The following is a 16,185-nucleotide window of genomic DNA, read 5'->3' as shown; positions in this document are numbered from 1 at the left end:
CTCTGTCATGTGACCGAGCAAGCTTGGCTAGTTATAGGATGTTGTTCAAACATGAAGAAGATCCACACCTATTGGGCGTGTGAGCCACCCCCGTCGGGGGCTGGCGTTTATCTATCCGCCTTTGGCGTTTCACTCGAATGGAGCCGTGATTGCGAGAAGGCGTCTGTCTCCTTCCTGGTGCCTGCAAGGCGACACCTTGATGCCTGGAAGAAATGGCGTTTTATCGAGAGCTTGCCAGGGCTCTCGTCTCTCGCAAACGCCACGGGGACGCAGAAGAGCCCCTTACTCCGAAAAGGCCCTCCGTATTCAGAACCTTTGACATTCCAGATACAATTGGGAGACAAACAATTGGGAAACCACCGGGATTTTCACGCTGAGGTCATTGTAGAAGATGCTCTTTTCGATGAGCCTCAGGTCCTTCCCAGCCTTAGGCCTTCCCAATCTTACTTGGATTCCCAGAGTTCCCAGACTTGCTGCAGCCACGCTTACTAGGAACTGTACACATGGTAATCCGAATCCATTTGGAAATTACTAGATTGGGGAAAGGCCAAGTGCTCAGGCCCAAAGGACTGCGATTATGTTCCTTCCCAGGGTGGGTTCATTCCAAGCACTAGTCGAGAACGCAGTGAAATCTTACGGATTTTAGCGTATGGGAGAGGGTGGAGGTGCAAAATGCCTTCTGGGTTCACAGCATTCCCTTTCTGTCCCATCTCCTCAATGCTCCACAATATGTAAATTCAACATGAAGATGATGTCTGCACCCGGGTGGTGGTGGTGGGGGGGGGGCAGCTAGGTTTTGTAACACAAGGCTTTGTTCCTCTTTAATGAGCAAGAATAGCTTTTGCACAGGAACTAGGAAACTGAGGGGGTGCGTGTGACAATGTGACAGAACAGACTAGCTAGGAATTGTAGCAGAAGCAGTAAAGGAACGTGCGGCCTGACTTCTTGTACGGATACTGAATTTCCTCCCCTCGGTGGCGCCATACTTGAAATGGGTGCATAAGCCTTGTTTCAGGATTCAACATTTCAGTAGCAGATCTGGAGCAAATGCTACACGAATCACAGTTTCAGAAAACCATGTTTGTTGTTCATAGGGACTTTGGCTGGGGAGAGAGGATTCAGCCCTTCATTTTGAAAGGCATGCACGTGTTTTATGAATTACTTCACTTGGCTTTAAGTGTGGCTTAAGTCTGCAGTTGAAGAAAGCATCCAGCTGAGTGCTGAAGTGGTAGAATGGATTATGCTATTGCAGATGACAGGAAAACAATTAGATATTTTTAAGAAATCTCCAGTCTTGAATTTTGGAGCCAGTTTGGTGCAGTTGTTAAGGCACCAGGCTAAAAATTGGGAGATTGTGAGTTCTAGTTCCACCTTAGGCATGAAGCCACCTCGGTGACCTTGGGCCAGTCCTTCTCTCTCAGCCCTAGGAAGCAGACAATGGCAAACCACTTCCAAAAAAACCTTTCCAAGAAAACTGCAGGACTTGTCCACGCAGGTGCCAGGAGTCAACACTGACTCAAAAGCACAAGAAGAAGAAATCTTGAATTTGCTTGTAAAGAATAGAATTGGCAATAAGCATGGATGACATATTTTCCTGTGTATTGTTAGCTAGATTTTTATATGACATATTTATTGTAGCATTTGAGGAAGTTTTGGGATTGGTTGTTTTAACATAAAGGGGAATTCAGGACTGGAATCCACCACCCACAGTCTGAAATGGTGAAATCCTTTATATTAACTATTTGTATACATAGTGGATATGTATACAGTCAATGTATATAGGTTAGAGCTGGGTTAAATGGGCTTAGGTTTAGCTGGGTCTTACTCTGAACAATTGAAATAATTTCTTCCACTTTCAAATGTGGCTTTAATTCAGAGGGTTCTAATTCATCATATAGAGAACATCAGATTGTGGTAGGATGGTTTAGGAGATTAGACTAAATGGCATTTATCTTAGGTTTCAGCCTACAATGAATTTGTTTTCATTGTACCTCAAATAAATACTCTTGTCTCTTCACTTTGGTTGATTATCAATGAAACTCATAACCTCTTCACTGAATTAACCTATTTCCTGGCACTCCACAATTCATTGAACCATAAGCTAACCACATGGACTGGGTTGGCAAAATATTCCAAGCCATAAAAAAGTTAATTAAGATTAAAACTAACCAAGTTTAACAAGACTTACTTTTGACCTATAAATGGGTACTGTATATAGCCATCAATGATAAATAGATAAAGCATCTGCTCCTAAGATCCTTAAATACTCTGGAAAATTTATTAATTGTTTTTGCTAGGTGATCTCTGTCTTTACACACACACACTTGCAAATATTTTTTTTCCCTTCCCTTTACTTGCTTTGGAACATCCCCTTTAAAATCAATGATGTTGTTGGAAAAAAGTAGACCAAGAATGTTGATTTCTCTCCACAAATCAATTCAGTGCATGTGATCTTATATCCTAACCCCTAAAAGAACCAGAAGTAGCTGAGATGGTCATTTGGGGGGTTTGACTGATTCTCTCAGATAACTACTCTTGTTTGTTAACTGGACTGTAGAAGTGCACTGTGTACAAATATTGCAAGCTGTAAACCACTTGCCCTATTACAGTGATGATGAGGTTCTTTGCAGGATGGCAGCCATACCGTGAGAACTATTTCTCACACATCAGAGACAAACAGCCTGATACCAGACCTGGCCAATACCAAAACGCTAAACAGACAAAAACTGTCCCTGTCTCATAAAAGAGAAAGTTGCTTGCTTTTAATCTCTTACTCAGAGTGGTCAGAAGGTACAAGAACTCTAATGCAGTATAAATAGAAGTTGCATTTGATACACAGAACTTGCTGGAATTTGTGTGTGTGTGTATGTGTGTGTGTGGGGGGGGGAAATGGCGTAGCTGTTCTACAATAAATCAGAAGGTCTTGTATCTTGTGTGCCTGTTTATCTGTTTCCAGTCCATCCTGTTGGGAAGAAACCTGCCACTTGCCACCCTATAAGAAATTAACTAATGTCAGTGGAGAACTGTGATGCCTTGCAAAGTTCTACTTTACTAAAAGGCACAGATGAAAATAGCACCTTCTTAGGCCGGATCCCTACATCTTCAAGATTCACTTAGCAACTGTTCAAATAACAGTTTGAACAGTTATTCCCCTGAGAACAAAACCTCCGAATGAAGGGACGCTTACAACTTCTGCTTTTGGTTTTGTTTTGTTTTTTTAACTATTATATGTTAATTGATATCAAAGGTAGCTTTTTATTGTTGCCTTGTTAGCTGATATGAAAGTAGGCCAGACGGTGTTGGGGCAATCAGCCTGCCTCAATTTGGCATCCCCCAATATGCTAGGATCACACATTAGAGAACTTCCAACCGCTTCTAAACTTCCATAGTGTTCTGACTGGGGCTGATAGGAACACATCTGGAAGACATCTTGTTGAGGAAAGTTGCTCTAGGTCACAGCTGGACTACAAGTAGTTCTTGAAATCTGTTCTTATTTAACCCAGGTCAGAATCAGGTAATATACATCTGTTTTATGACATTTCCCATTTCATTTATTCAGGGATTCTTTTGCTATTTTTTAAAAAAGTTATCGTTTTCCTGCAATATACAAAAGGTATAAATCTTATGTTATATAATAAAGACGTCTCTAAAATTGCTCTCTGGTATTCTTAGCTACTATATTTATATCTACAATGGAAATGTATTCTTTGTATATCAAATATTTCCAAAAAGAGAAATAATGAAAGGGCAGAATTAGAAGGATTCTTTGTTGTTTATTCGTTTAGTCGCTTCCGACTCTTCGTGACTTCATGGACCAGCCCACGCCAGAGCTTCCTGTCGGTCGTCAACACCCCCAGCTCCCCCAGGGACGAGTCCGTCACCTCTAGAATATCATCCATCCATCTTGCCCTTGGTCGGCCCCTCTTCCTTTTGCCTTCCACTCTCCCTAGCATCAGCATCTTCTCCAGGGTGTCCTGTCTTCTCATTATGTGGCCAAAGTATTTCAGTTTTGCCTTGAATATCATTCCCTCAAGTGAGCAGTCTGGCTTTATTTCCTGGAGGATGGACTGGTTGGATCTTCTTGCAGTCCAAGGCACTCTCAGAATTTTCCTCCAACACCACAGTTCAAAAGCATCGATCTTCCTTCGCTCAGCCTTCCTTATGGTCCAGCTCTCACAGCCATATGTTACTACTGGGAATACCATTGCTTTAACTATGCGGGCCTTTGTTGTCAGTGTGATGTCTCTGCTCTTAACTATTTTATCGAGATTTGTCATTGCTCTTCTCCCAAGGATTAAGCGTCTTCTGATTTCCTGACTGCAGTCAGCATCTGCAGTAATCTTTGCACCTAGGAATACAAAGTCTTTCACTGCTTCTACATTTTCTCCCTCTATTTGCCAGTTATCAATCAAGCTGGTTGCCATAATCTTGGTTTTTTTGAGGTTTAGCTGCAAGCCAGCTTTTGCACTTTCTTCTTTCACCTTCATCATAAGGCTCCTCAGTTCCTCTTCGCTTTCAGCCATCAAAGTGGTATCATCTGCATATCTGAGATTGTTAATGTTTCTTCCAGAGATTTTAACTCCAGCCTTGGATTCCTCAAGCCCAGCTTGTCGCATGATGTGTTCTGCATACAAGTTGAATAGGTAGGGTGAGAGTATACAGCCCTGCCGTACTCCTTTCCCAATCTTAAACCAGTCCGTTGTTCCGTGGTCTGTTCTTACTGTTGCTACTTGGTCGTTATACAGATAAAATTTATACCTTTTAATAAAATTTGTTCGTGGGAAAAGATGCCACCAGACCTCCTGGTTTTTGAGTGCCGTGGACTAACATGGCTCTCCTCCTACAATGTCGAGGGTAAGAAAACAAGTTTATTGTTGTAACTGTAGGTCATAACAATGTGACATAGCATTAAATACAATAAATCAAAATAAGAATAGAATAGAATAGAATAGAATAGAATAGAATAGAATAGAATAGAATAGAATAATAAAAAGAGTGCTACGTACGAAGAGGTCAAAACAAGATAAGGCCAGAGCTACAATTAAGAACTTAAAATTTTCTTTTTCTTCTTTTTCTTGTATTTTATGCTATGTTACATTGTTATGACCTATGGTTAAAACCATATAATTACTTACAATGTCTAGGGCAGAATTTGAATGTTCAAGACTGGCTAAGATTCAGTCCTTCATGACGTCCACTTTCTACATTGCAAATGAAATGGAAGATATCCTTTTCTAAAATACGTTAGAGCAATCAATAAAATAAAATAACAATTTTTAAAACATATTTTAACCAATCTGAGTGGATAGCAAAGAAATATACAAATGTTGCTGAGAAGTAAGTCTCAGTGGATTTGGGAGGGGTTACTGGGAAGCAAGGGCATAGAAGAATGGTCTAAGAGATAAAGTTTCCATATTTATGTGTTAGGAAAGTAATACCAAGTTAAAAATTAATTACAAAGAGGCTAAATAGCATTTTTCCCATTACTGATGCAGCTCTGAGAACATGGAATACACTATTTTAAGATTTCTGTGATTAGAATACTGTGAAATATCATACAGGGGAATTTATTTTATTGTATAACATTTATAATGCATCAATATGTTTTTTTCCATTTCTGTGTGTCCCTCCTCTGACACATTTTTTTTAAATTACAGGAATAGAAGGGAAGGTATTTGTATATGTATGTGTCTGTGTATTCTCTCTCTCTCTCTCTCTGTGATATTTATTTACAAATATATGTGGACAGAATGCTTTACTATGCTAAGTTATCCATATTAGTACCAGTTAACAGGACTTTTAATCATCAGATTTAATAACAGAATGGTAAAAAGAAACTTGTATTAAACACCAGAATACAGTTGTATGCTATGTCATGCCTTTTGGTTAAAAAAACATCTTTAGGATACTATTAGTCTATTTAATAGGCAGTTCAAACTTGTTCAAAGAAATTCAGAAGACTTGTATTCTTTGATTAGAGTAACTCTCAAAAGTAATTTCTGTTACACTTGTGTCCCAGAGGTCAATAACTCCAGCCTTACTAAGTAGAATAGATTTCTAAACACCTTACATGATGTCATTCTAAGTTACCTTTTAAAAAAAGCTTACAAGATCTTTGTTGGCTGATTCATGAATATAAGTCATCAAGTCAGCTGGCAGATGGTAGTGGCAAATGCCCTGGAACTGCAGCATTGAGATGTTCAGGGTTGCCTGCATGTAAAAACGGTTGCCTGCTACTGCCATCTTGACTTTTTTTCAAAAAATCTCTACTGCAATACTCTTGGAAGGGTTTAATCTTTACTGTCTGTTTAGCTGCACAGAAACAAAGGAAGAATTCATACATTTTGCATTTTTATCATGGTAGGTCAATTCTCAGAAGGGGTCAAGAATTAAGCTGATGATCAATCCTTCTCTGGTAGCTGATCTGCATCTTCCAGTTGATTCCTACGTGTAACTTGTGAAGGCGTCGGTCATGAAGAGAGGAGAATGGTGAAGAAGAAATGTCAGCCTTCCAAATATAATCATATTTGGATGCCCATAGGTACCTAGTCATGTCTGGGCAATTGGGATCTGACTAGAGATATATGAAGTGGGTAGAGGTCAGTTAGATTTAGCACAACCGATTACATCTTCATATTGAAGAAGCAATTGCATATTGAATGGGAAGTCCATTCTTTGCCCAGCGTTACATAGCCATGGTTCCCTTTTTATTGCTTGCTTGCTTGCTTATAGATTTTTTTAAAAATTAATGAACGATGAATTCATTCTCTCAAAATTGCAAAACTCTGATGGTAGTTCAGTTCTCTGTAATCATCCACCTATTTCTGGTACTTCTTATCTGCTCCCACAGGAGAAGGTTTATTTATACAATTTTTCCTGCCACTTCCTACTCCATATTGCTGACTATTGCTAAGATGCAGAACTATCCAAGACAGTTAACAGTGCAGGCCTCCTTGGTTGCCCGAATCATGTATGTTTTGTCTTCCTCTGTTCTTTGGCAGTGAGAGATAGAACAGGGGAAAGAAAAGCGGGGGGCTAGCTTGTCTCATCTCGCCTCTGGTAAAAAACGTGTGGGTCTTGTGACATAACTTTTATGATATGGAGCAAGTGCAGGAAAAGTTTGGTTACCTTTTTCCAGGGACTGGACTGGTGCACTGTCATAATAGAATGTACATAAATAACTTGAATGCTGAATGTGAAAGTGACAAGTCTTTAGATTAGTTGAAGCATCTGTTCACAGTTTCCTGTTCACGTGTTAGAGTAGCCACATCTACAGCATTTGAGATTATAAATGTACAGCTTTTCATGCTTGGGTGAGAGACGAGTTTCTTCTCACTTTTGAGACCCAGGTGCAGCATTTTCTAGTTTACAAAGCTGAAGTACTGAAAAGGAGGCATTGGCTTACAATGCAAACATTACCTATACAATTTATTGATGTTCTCTCTCCAGTAACTATGTGCTTCAGATGGGCAAGGCAGACTGGTGATTCTGCTAAGTATATTTACTTACATTAAATAATCCAAGAGGCAAATATTTTCTTCAATTGCATGACTTGAAACATGAGTGTTGTTTTTGAAGAATGCAGGTTTCTTTGGTTTGAAACTGTAATTGCCTCAAGGAAATCGATTTCTCTCTCTTGTCACGATATCATGTAGTATATTGTACAACACAAATCAATGTACATGTTGTGGCTACTGCACAAGTAATGAAAAATATCTATAAGCATAGGCATTGGGCACGTTCATCAGATGCATGAAGAATAGGCACAAATTAATAACATATACAGCAAGATCAGCTAAACACAGTTTGTAGCTTGAGAGAAGGTCAAGATGCTGTCCCAGAGGTCAACTGAACATTGACCATCTTGCTTCATCATTGGAGATGGAACTCTCTTTACCGCTGTGCTATTCACTGAAAGCAAAAGCTCAGTACAGGCCAACAGCAAGACACAAAGAACATTGTCCTTCAACACCACCTTGTTACTATTTTCAGATGCTCAGCATCTGCTTCCTGAAGTGCCTCCCTCCCCCTCCCTAATGTAAGGACCAGCCCTGATTACTTCTAACTAAATATTTACAAGATTGCTTTGTAAAAGATCCTAGGATATTGTATGAACTATTTCTTGATTTCCAAAATCAGAATGCTTTGCCATGCTTTGCAGTCTTGATTTTTTTTTTTAAGAAATAACCTGTAAGGTTACTAAATCAATTGGACAGTTGGGAGGACCCATAAACAAACAAAATATAGCCTCAGGACTCATTTTAACAGAGTTTCACAAGTTTTTTTTTACTCTGAATGCACAGTATCAGATGAACAAGACATTTCTGTTAATATCATTGGAATGATCAAACGTAAATAGGCATGCGGATCTATTTGAGTAGGTTAGTTTCATAGCAGAGTGAGTAGGACTTGGATTTGGTAGAAAGGTTTTGGAATATAGTTGATGATTATTGCCAGTACGTCACTTAAAGTTATTTTGAACTTAATGACTCTGAACACCTATATTAAGATCTTAAGATTTTATGCAGCAGCAAAGTTATGTATAACATGCCATTGGTAGTCTTCCAAGCAGTCATCTAACCTCTTGTACATTAATAAACTTTAGCAGACTATGTTTATATAGAGAGTTACTAAACAATTGCAACAAGCAAGAATTTTCAAAGATCCATTGTTTAGTATTATTTATGTTATAGTTTGTATTTATGAGGCTCTAACACAGGTGCCAAGATATCTGTTTACCTCTCATGTGTAGGTACTTCCAGCTTATAATCACATTCCAATAAAGAATATATTTTTCTAACAAGGACCCATTACATAATTTATATATCCAGAAGTTGGTAGTAATAGAGAATCTTCTTTAGGCTCTTTGCTCCACTGGTTTACTGATTGACTCAGAACTAAAGTGATTAATTTTTTGTATCCCCTTAATCCATGGTTTTGATATATTATTATTTGTGTGACCTTTATCATGGTTAGTTTAACTTTATTTCCAAACAAAATAGCATTAGTAATAGAAATAATCTACTACTCAAAACACCCATTAAGAAAAAAAGAAGAGGGAGGGGCAACATTTCCCAGGTCAGCGGGCTATGGAGCTCAAAGTTAGGGACCACAGCTTCTCCCAGCATCTCTTTGGACCACCTCAGACAGTCTTGCTTCTCCGTCTTTCCAACCCTGGAGTTCGTGGTCAGTCAATAACAGCCACAGAAATTATACGGTGACAAAGTTGGCCTACAGAAGGCTTGGTTTCCCATTCCACAGTCAGATTTCTCTCTCCATATCTAGCTTTAGTGGGCTAATAAATTATTATTTACCAGGAAAAAAGCTTGTTTTGGACTTGATGTTCAAAAGGGACAATGGTTAATAATCTAGTCTGTGAATGATTATATAAAGGAAACTTTATATAATTATTAGATAGCATTATCTACCATTCTGGAACCTTTGATCAATGGACTGAATGGTGCTTTGATTCATTCATGGAAACTTACTGGGACTCCAGACAATGTTATCATCCCTTTATGGCCTTCCACATTTTCCTAAAATGTGTTAGGGAGGAAGAAAATATGGGCCTACTATATAATGTTTTGATTTCGTTTTGAACCAGAACCTCATGATTGCATTCTTTCCTAAGTAGGTACTCTTTATTCATTCCAGGATGAAGGATATAAAAGGATTTCTTTAAATATTGAGGGTTCTAATACATTCATCCTCCAAAGCAATGGATGTCATTGAAAATGAACTATGCAATGATGCATCTCACTGATTAGAACAGAAGCTAGCAGCTTTCCCACTCTCAAGATCTTTCTTGACCTCACATAAGACTACAGAAATCAGTCCCAAAACAGATATCATAGTTTGCTTTTTGTCCTTAAAAAAGCAGCAAGTGGGCCTATTTTTTTTTAATCTGTTCAATCGTGTTCGATTCTTGGAGACGGCCTGGACAAATCCTGCAGTTTTCTTGGCAAGGTTTTTCAGAAGTGGTTTGCCATTGCCTCCTTCCTAGGGCTGAGAGAGAGTGACTGGTCCAAGTCACCCAGCTGGCTTTGTTGACTGGGGAATTCTGGGAGTTGAAGTCCACACATCTTAAAGTTGCTGAGTTTGAGAAACACTAGTTTAAACCAATTTAAAAATCATAGCATAGTGTGATGCATGAAACCAGCCAATGCAGTTAAGGTGACGACAGTGCTGACCACATGCCATTAGAATAATAATCTAAAGTCCAAACTTGATATAGGAATATACTTCGGTCACTCCATTTTTGAATGATATTGTTGTTGTTATAATTATACTACAGTGAAGTTAACAAATATTTCCTTTCACACCTGATATGTATTTTAGAAAATAACACAATTAAAATAATTAGAAGTCTGAGATGTCAGAATGGAGCATTTGTGTTAAAACAGCAATTTTTGGCACTGTCTGGCTTTTCTAAGCAGTCTGGATAAACAGGCACACACAAACTTTAGATGGGTAAAATATATGGTAAAGAATCTAAGAAGCCTAAATAGTTGCTGGAATCTCAAAAAGAATTCCAGCAATTATAGTGTATCAAATGCAACTGCTATTTATTGATTTAGACAATTTATATAGCTGTTCATCCCACCAAAATGACTCTTTATGGCATTATAGTGAAACAGCCTTCAAATTCTTACACCTCTTTCTCTAGACAGCCTTTCCTTTTGGCCAATTCCGGTATGGATAGGTCTGATACAAGTTGTTTCGTTCTGACCATATAAGAACTCCCACAAAATGCATTTTATCTTCTATCTCAGAGTTTAAAACTGGATTCTAAATAACTTACATAGCTTAAGAATATTTTGGAGAGAATACTGAGAAGACAAATAAGTCTAAAGTAATTAAAATCAGCTTTGGAGATTTTCTTATAAATAAACCTAGCTACATTTAGAGGTCTAGATATTTCCCTGGGTCAGCACAAATACAGGCAAATAGCCTAGTCAAAACTGAATGCCACTACACAGGAATAGCTTCAGAATCATATCTTCACCTCCACCGCTACAAGCTTCTTTAGAAGGCAAAGAATCCATTACATCATTAGACCGCCTTACTTCCCTTCCTAACCCCTATCATACTGCCTTAGTTTTGTTTTGTTTTTCTAAAGTTGAAATTCCCTCAATGTAGAAAGTGCCAACTTGGCATCCTGGAAGGATGAGAAAAAACCAATTTCAAATTTCTTTCTCAGAAGGACCTATCTCTAATCATGGAGATGGGAAACTAGATTTCAGCATAACAAAGGCAAAATTTCTACAATGGCTTATGCATCATAATCATTTCTATGATAGATGATAGATAGATAGAGGGGGGGAAGGGGGGAGGAAGTAAATGTTTGGAGTCAAATAGGAAGTATCAAAGAAGATCCTAAAGAGCAAAGTGCTTAGCACTCCACCCAATAGCCCCAGCATCTTACCAAATTGCTCTGTGCTATTCTTTATGTCCACAGTTCTTTAAAAAAGTGGGTTAACATGAGATTCAAAAATTTTAGAAAGAGCCTGACAAATGTTGCTCCATGCCAAACAAGTTAAAATACTTGGAATATTTTACCCCCAAACCCTTCTTTTTCACCCTTGAGCCACAAGAGTCGGTGGGGGTAGCAGTTCATAGTAACTGCAACCTGCTACTCAGCTGTGGAAAAATGGCTGAAATGTTTTTCAAAAGTAATTCCCTTGGCCCATTTTTCTGCAGGTTGGATGGTAGTTAGCAGTCAGCATTGAATATCACCCTACCAGTTTAGGAAATTCATGCTGTCTTTATTTTTTTACTATTAATTTGTTACCTGCTTGTCTGAAAGGCACAAACCAGCAAAGTGCTCTTGTTCTTTGCTGGACCAGGGTGTGTGTGTGCATTGCACACACACAGACACACACATGCAAGACTGCCACTGCTGCTTAACTCTTGTATGTATAACTGTAATATTACAGCAGAAAAAAACCACTATTTCTGGAGTTGCCAGGCTTTATAAACTGGAAAAAACCTGCAAAGAAAGCTCAACCTTAACAAGACAAATTTTCAGAAACCCCAACACTCATACCCATAAACACCCAGAAAATCCAACCAAAAACATAGAGTTTTAGCATTTTTAAATGTTCCATGATGACAAAAATATACAAGAGCATTTGCAAAATGGGAAACATTACAAACTTGGAACATTTTGAATACCCTTAGTGCATACCTAAAAAGAGCAGGCAAATAAATTGTTTTTTTTAAAAAAGAAAGTTCTTTTACATCCTCGCCAGATTTATAAATGAGTATATACATCTCTAAATTCATATCCATCACTTTATTACATTAGAGATCAACATTCTACAAAAGAGACTCAAGGAAAGTAATAGAATCAGAATTTGGAGATGAGACTGGTCAAGTCTGGGATATCCAAATATCAAGAAACTTTATGAGGTTTTCATGTATTTGCAACATTTCAAACATATGGGTATGAAATAAGAAGCACAAGAGCTCATCCCAATTGTTCCAGACACAATTCATCTGTACCTACTAAGCATTGCAAAAGAGACTAAATTCTAGTACGTTGTGTGCTGCAAAGAACTGGCACCAATCTTAGAGATAATTGAATGGCTTCTGCTGGTAATTTAGAACACATCTCCAAAAGGTGATATAATTATAGGGCGCTTGCTGTGTCAAAGATAGACAGTTCTTAGCTTGTAAATTAGATGTTTACAAAGAAATGTTATTTTCCAGTATTTTTTAGTTACTCATGATCATGTTCTGGGGCTGATGGAACTTTAGGAGTTCCCTGAATAGAACATTTCTTGACCACCAAGCTCTCAATTGTTACTAGTCACGATGGTCTAACTATACAGTAAATCCTTGAGTAACAGACTAACGGGGGAAGGAATTTTCAGACTAAATGTCTATTAAATAGCATGAGGTTTTTTTCAGCCCCCAAACACTCTTGTACATGAGGAAGTCCACTTTATTGATAAGAGTGATGGCCAATTTTGAGAGGAAGTTACAAATACTGTTCAGACTGATTTAAATAAAGAATGTTCATTTTGCATTGATGAAGAAAAGGCAGAGAGAGCTGCTGTCTCTCTGAAGTGAAAGGAAGGTATGATGAAAAGTCTATAAAGCGATGTAGATGTGGAGAAATGGATTTTGAATAGTATTTTGAAGTTACTCTGGTCCTGATGATACAGAGTTTCAATAAATCCATCAATGAGAATAAGGCTAATGCAATGAGGTGTGTATCCATACATACTTTGACCAAGAAGCATGAGAGTTGGCCTATATTGCTTCCCATTACTAAATATATTCCAGATAGTTCTTTAATGAAAATTCTTATTTCCCTCCTGGTCTCCAACCATTATTCCTTCCATGCCTTGTCTTAGTCTTGCTACTTCATGTTGGAGTCCTCAGCTGGCCACGACTTAGACCAGATAAAACCCACAGACAGTATAGAATTGATGATGGAAATACTTTCCCACGGTTCAAAGAAAAACAGGCAATGAATTGATAATGAGGTCCTCAGTCAAAGTAGAATGAATGAATGAACTATAATGGCAGTGTTACATCTAAGTCAAATTTCTTTAACCAGCAGCAACAAGACTGTAGTTCTGAGCCAGAGACCATGCTCTCTGGGATTATTAGGACACACAGTCCTGACACACAATCCCAACATGTTTGGAGATGACCAGACTGGGGAAGAAGATCAGTCCTATTTTGTCCCATTGAAACCATCATCTTCTTAGATTTAATGTCTAAAATAAGGTTCCCCTGACATTTTCTTATTTAGTTAGTTAATAATTACAATTCTGATTTGGAAGCAGTCTTATCTAAATAAGTGCAACAGGATATCGTAAAAATAATATGATGACTGGAAAGAGAGATTTTAGACAGCTGCATTCATGTCAAATGTAGAAATTTACATAAGTATGACATTATAGCAGTGTTTCTCAACCTTCGCCACTGTAAGATGTATGGACTTCAAGTCCCAGAATTCCGCAGCCACCATGGCTGGCTGGAGAATTCTGGAAGTTGAAATCCACACATTTTGCAGTGGCCAAGGTTGAGAAACACTGCATTAGATATACAATATTATTTTTTCTTAACTTTTGAGAGAAAACCATGGTATGCCGATTTACGCTAAATTATAGCTTATAAAAGTGGTTTAGTTTCACAAGAAGGCACTGATTTGTAGGCAATGAACTATAGATTCTCATATCATCAGAATATGATGCAGTCACCTATGTCTCTCTTTTGCTATCTGTTTGTCCTACTTAGTATTTGGATGGGAACTCTCCAGGAAATCTAGCTGAAGACTACCCTGGGAATTTAGAAAAAGCCTCTTGGAAGAAAGCAATAGCCCATCACCTCCAAATTTTTGCCAAGAAAACAATATGGACATAGGAAGTCATAGGAAATCATGAGAATAAGCTTGAATTGAAGGAAACATTTGCTTTTTAAATATTCAAATAGACAACCATAATATCCCAGTGAACAAACATATAGTGGGAGGTTTTAAAAAGATACAATGCAGGAGGTTTAAAACATTATATGGGCACATTAAAAAAGATGTGCAGTGGCTGAACTAAATTGATGTCTCTATGACTAGAACTAGTCTAGACAAACATTCTGTTCTGGAAATGGAATGTTCTAGAGAACTCCGAGTTCTGTTCCAGGGGTCACTTGGCTTTTAACCATTTGGGGGCCAAAACAATGACTGGAACACCACAAACTATTTGTTAGAGAAGGTTTATTTCCATAAAAGTGCCAGACCATCCCAGGACTGAAATGGACCAGAAGAACAAGGTGGAATGTTCCAGAATTTTCCATAATGTTCTATATTCAGAATGGAATATTTTGCACATATACTTTGAACATTAATTTGAAAAGGTGATTCTGGATATATTATAAAAACAACTATTCAAATTAGACATAGAAACAAATATTCATCAAGGACTTCTTTTACATACAGCATTATACACACACACACACAAACATAAACACTATTTGCAGAAAAGGACTTGTACATTTCCTGAAGAAATGCATTTGGGAAGTAAAAACTTACGGCTGGTCCATTATACTGAATCTGTGTCTCTCATATTCTGATAAATGCTGAAAGAGAGAGAGAGAGAGAGAATAAAAATGGTGCTTCTGAAGAAAAAAGCTAAATTAAATGAAGAGTTAACTGAAATCAACTTTTATTTCAGCTGGAGCACAGTTTGCTTACTACATAGCATTAAGCAGGCATATTCTTTTAACACCACCTTAAGTTTATAATATAGTGCAACATAATTAAATCCAGGTTACTTATTAACATTTTATTACTAAAATGCCCAGTGGAAGACAAGTAGCACAAAGTGTACAGTGCAAAATCTTCTCAGGAATATCATGTGAAAAATACAGAGGTTAATGAATAATGACACAAATGACCAGCAAGGGGTTATATTTTGTGCTTTTGGGGCTGCCGCTTGTCCGCTGAGGTTCTTTTTCTAGGGGCTTTGTAATCCTTTCTAACCTTGGTGAAAGGAAGATGGGCCGGGAGATTGTCTCACTCAGAAATGAAGCTACCTGGCCAATTTATCCGGAATGGCTTTTCAACATTTCAGATCTTCCATTGCTTTGAACCCTGGTCAAGTCAGGTTAGAGACAAACTGGGAGATTAGAGAATGGCACTTCTGGACTTTAGTTCATATCATCCTTATAATGAAAGCTACAGACCAGTGCTACATCATCACCTTAGGGCAGAGTTACTCAACCTTGGCAACTCTAAAATGTGAGAGTTGCCAAGGTTGAGAAACACTGACTTAGGGAATGGCATTTTCCCATACCAGCTTGCCTTTACTCTTCTGTATGTCCCAGCTCTGGTGGAGGCCGAGTTGATGGGAACTAGAGAAAAGAATTATTTAATAGTTCCACCTAAATTGTGGAGCAATCTGTCTTGGAAAGTGTGCACAATAGGCATTCACTGCTTGGTGGAGATCTCATTCACTCATTCATTCATTCAATTTATATAATCGCCCATCTCATATCTGTAAGTCTGGGCAGCTCACCTAATTAAAATGACAACAAGAAACAGTAAACGAAGTACCAGTAAAACAACGAAAGCATATAAAACCATTAAAACCAAATGAAAACCCAAAACTTCTATAGGAAGGCATTTGTAAATATTATAATTCTCTATTTCAGCCTATATCTCTGCCCATTTTTATC

The 16,185-nt window shown here is 38.0% G+C and overlaps 1 protein-coding gene across 1 annotated transcript in view; it reads right to left on the bottom strand.

Moving 5' to 3' along the window:
* Positions 1-16,185, bottom strand: part of BLNK (B cell linker) — a 112,455-nt gene that overhangs the window by 53,694 nt on the left and 42,576 nt on the right. Inside the window, exon 3 of the mRNA XM_063307376.1 lies at positions 15,041-15,087. Within this exon, the coding sequence (XP_063163446.1) occupies positions 15,041-15,087 (47 nt within the window). The remainder of the gene's footprint in view (positions 1-15,040; positions 15,088-16,185) is intronic.

This window comes from Candoia aspera, chromosome 6 (genome assembly GCF_035149785.1).
Source record: "Candoia aspera isolate rCanAsp1 chromosome 6, rCanAsp1.hap2, whole genome shotgun sequence".
Taxonomy (NCBI): domain Eukaryota; kingdom Metazoa; phylum Chordata; class Lepidosauria; order Squamata; family Boidae; genus Candoia; species Candoia aspera.
The sequence above is the reverse complement of the archived record's forward strand: the minus strand, read 5'-3'. Positions and strand labels throughout refer to the sequence as shown.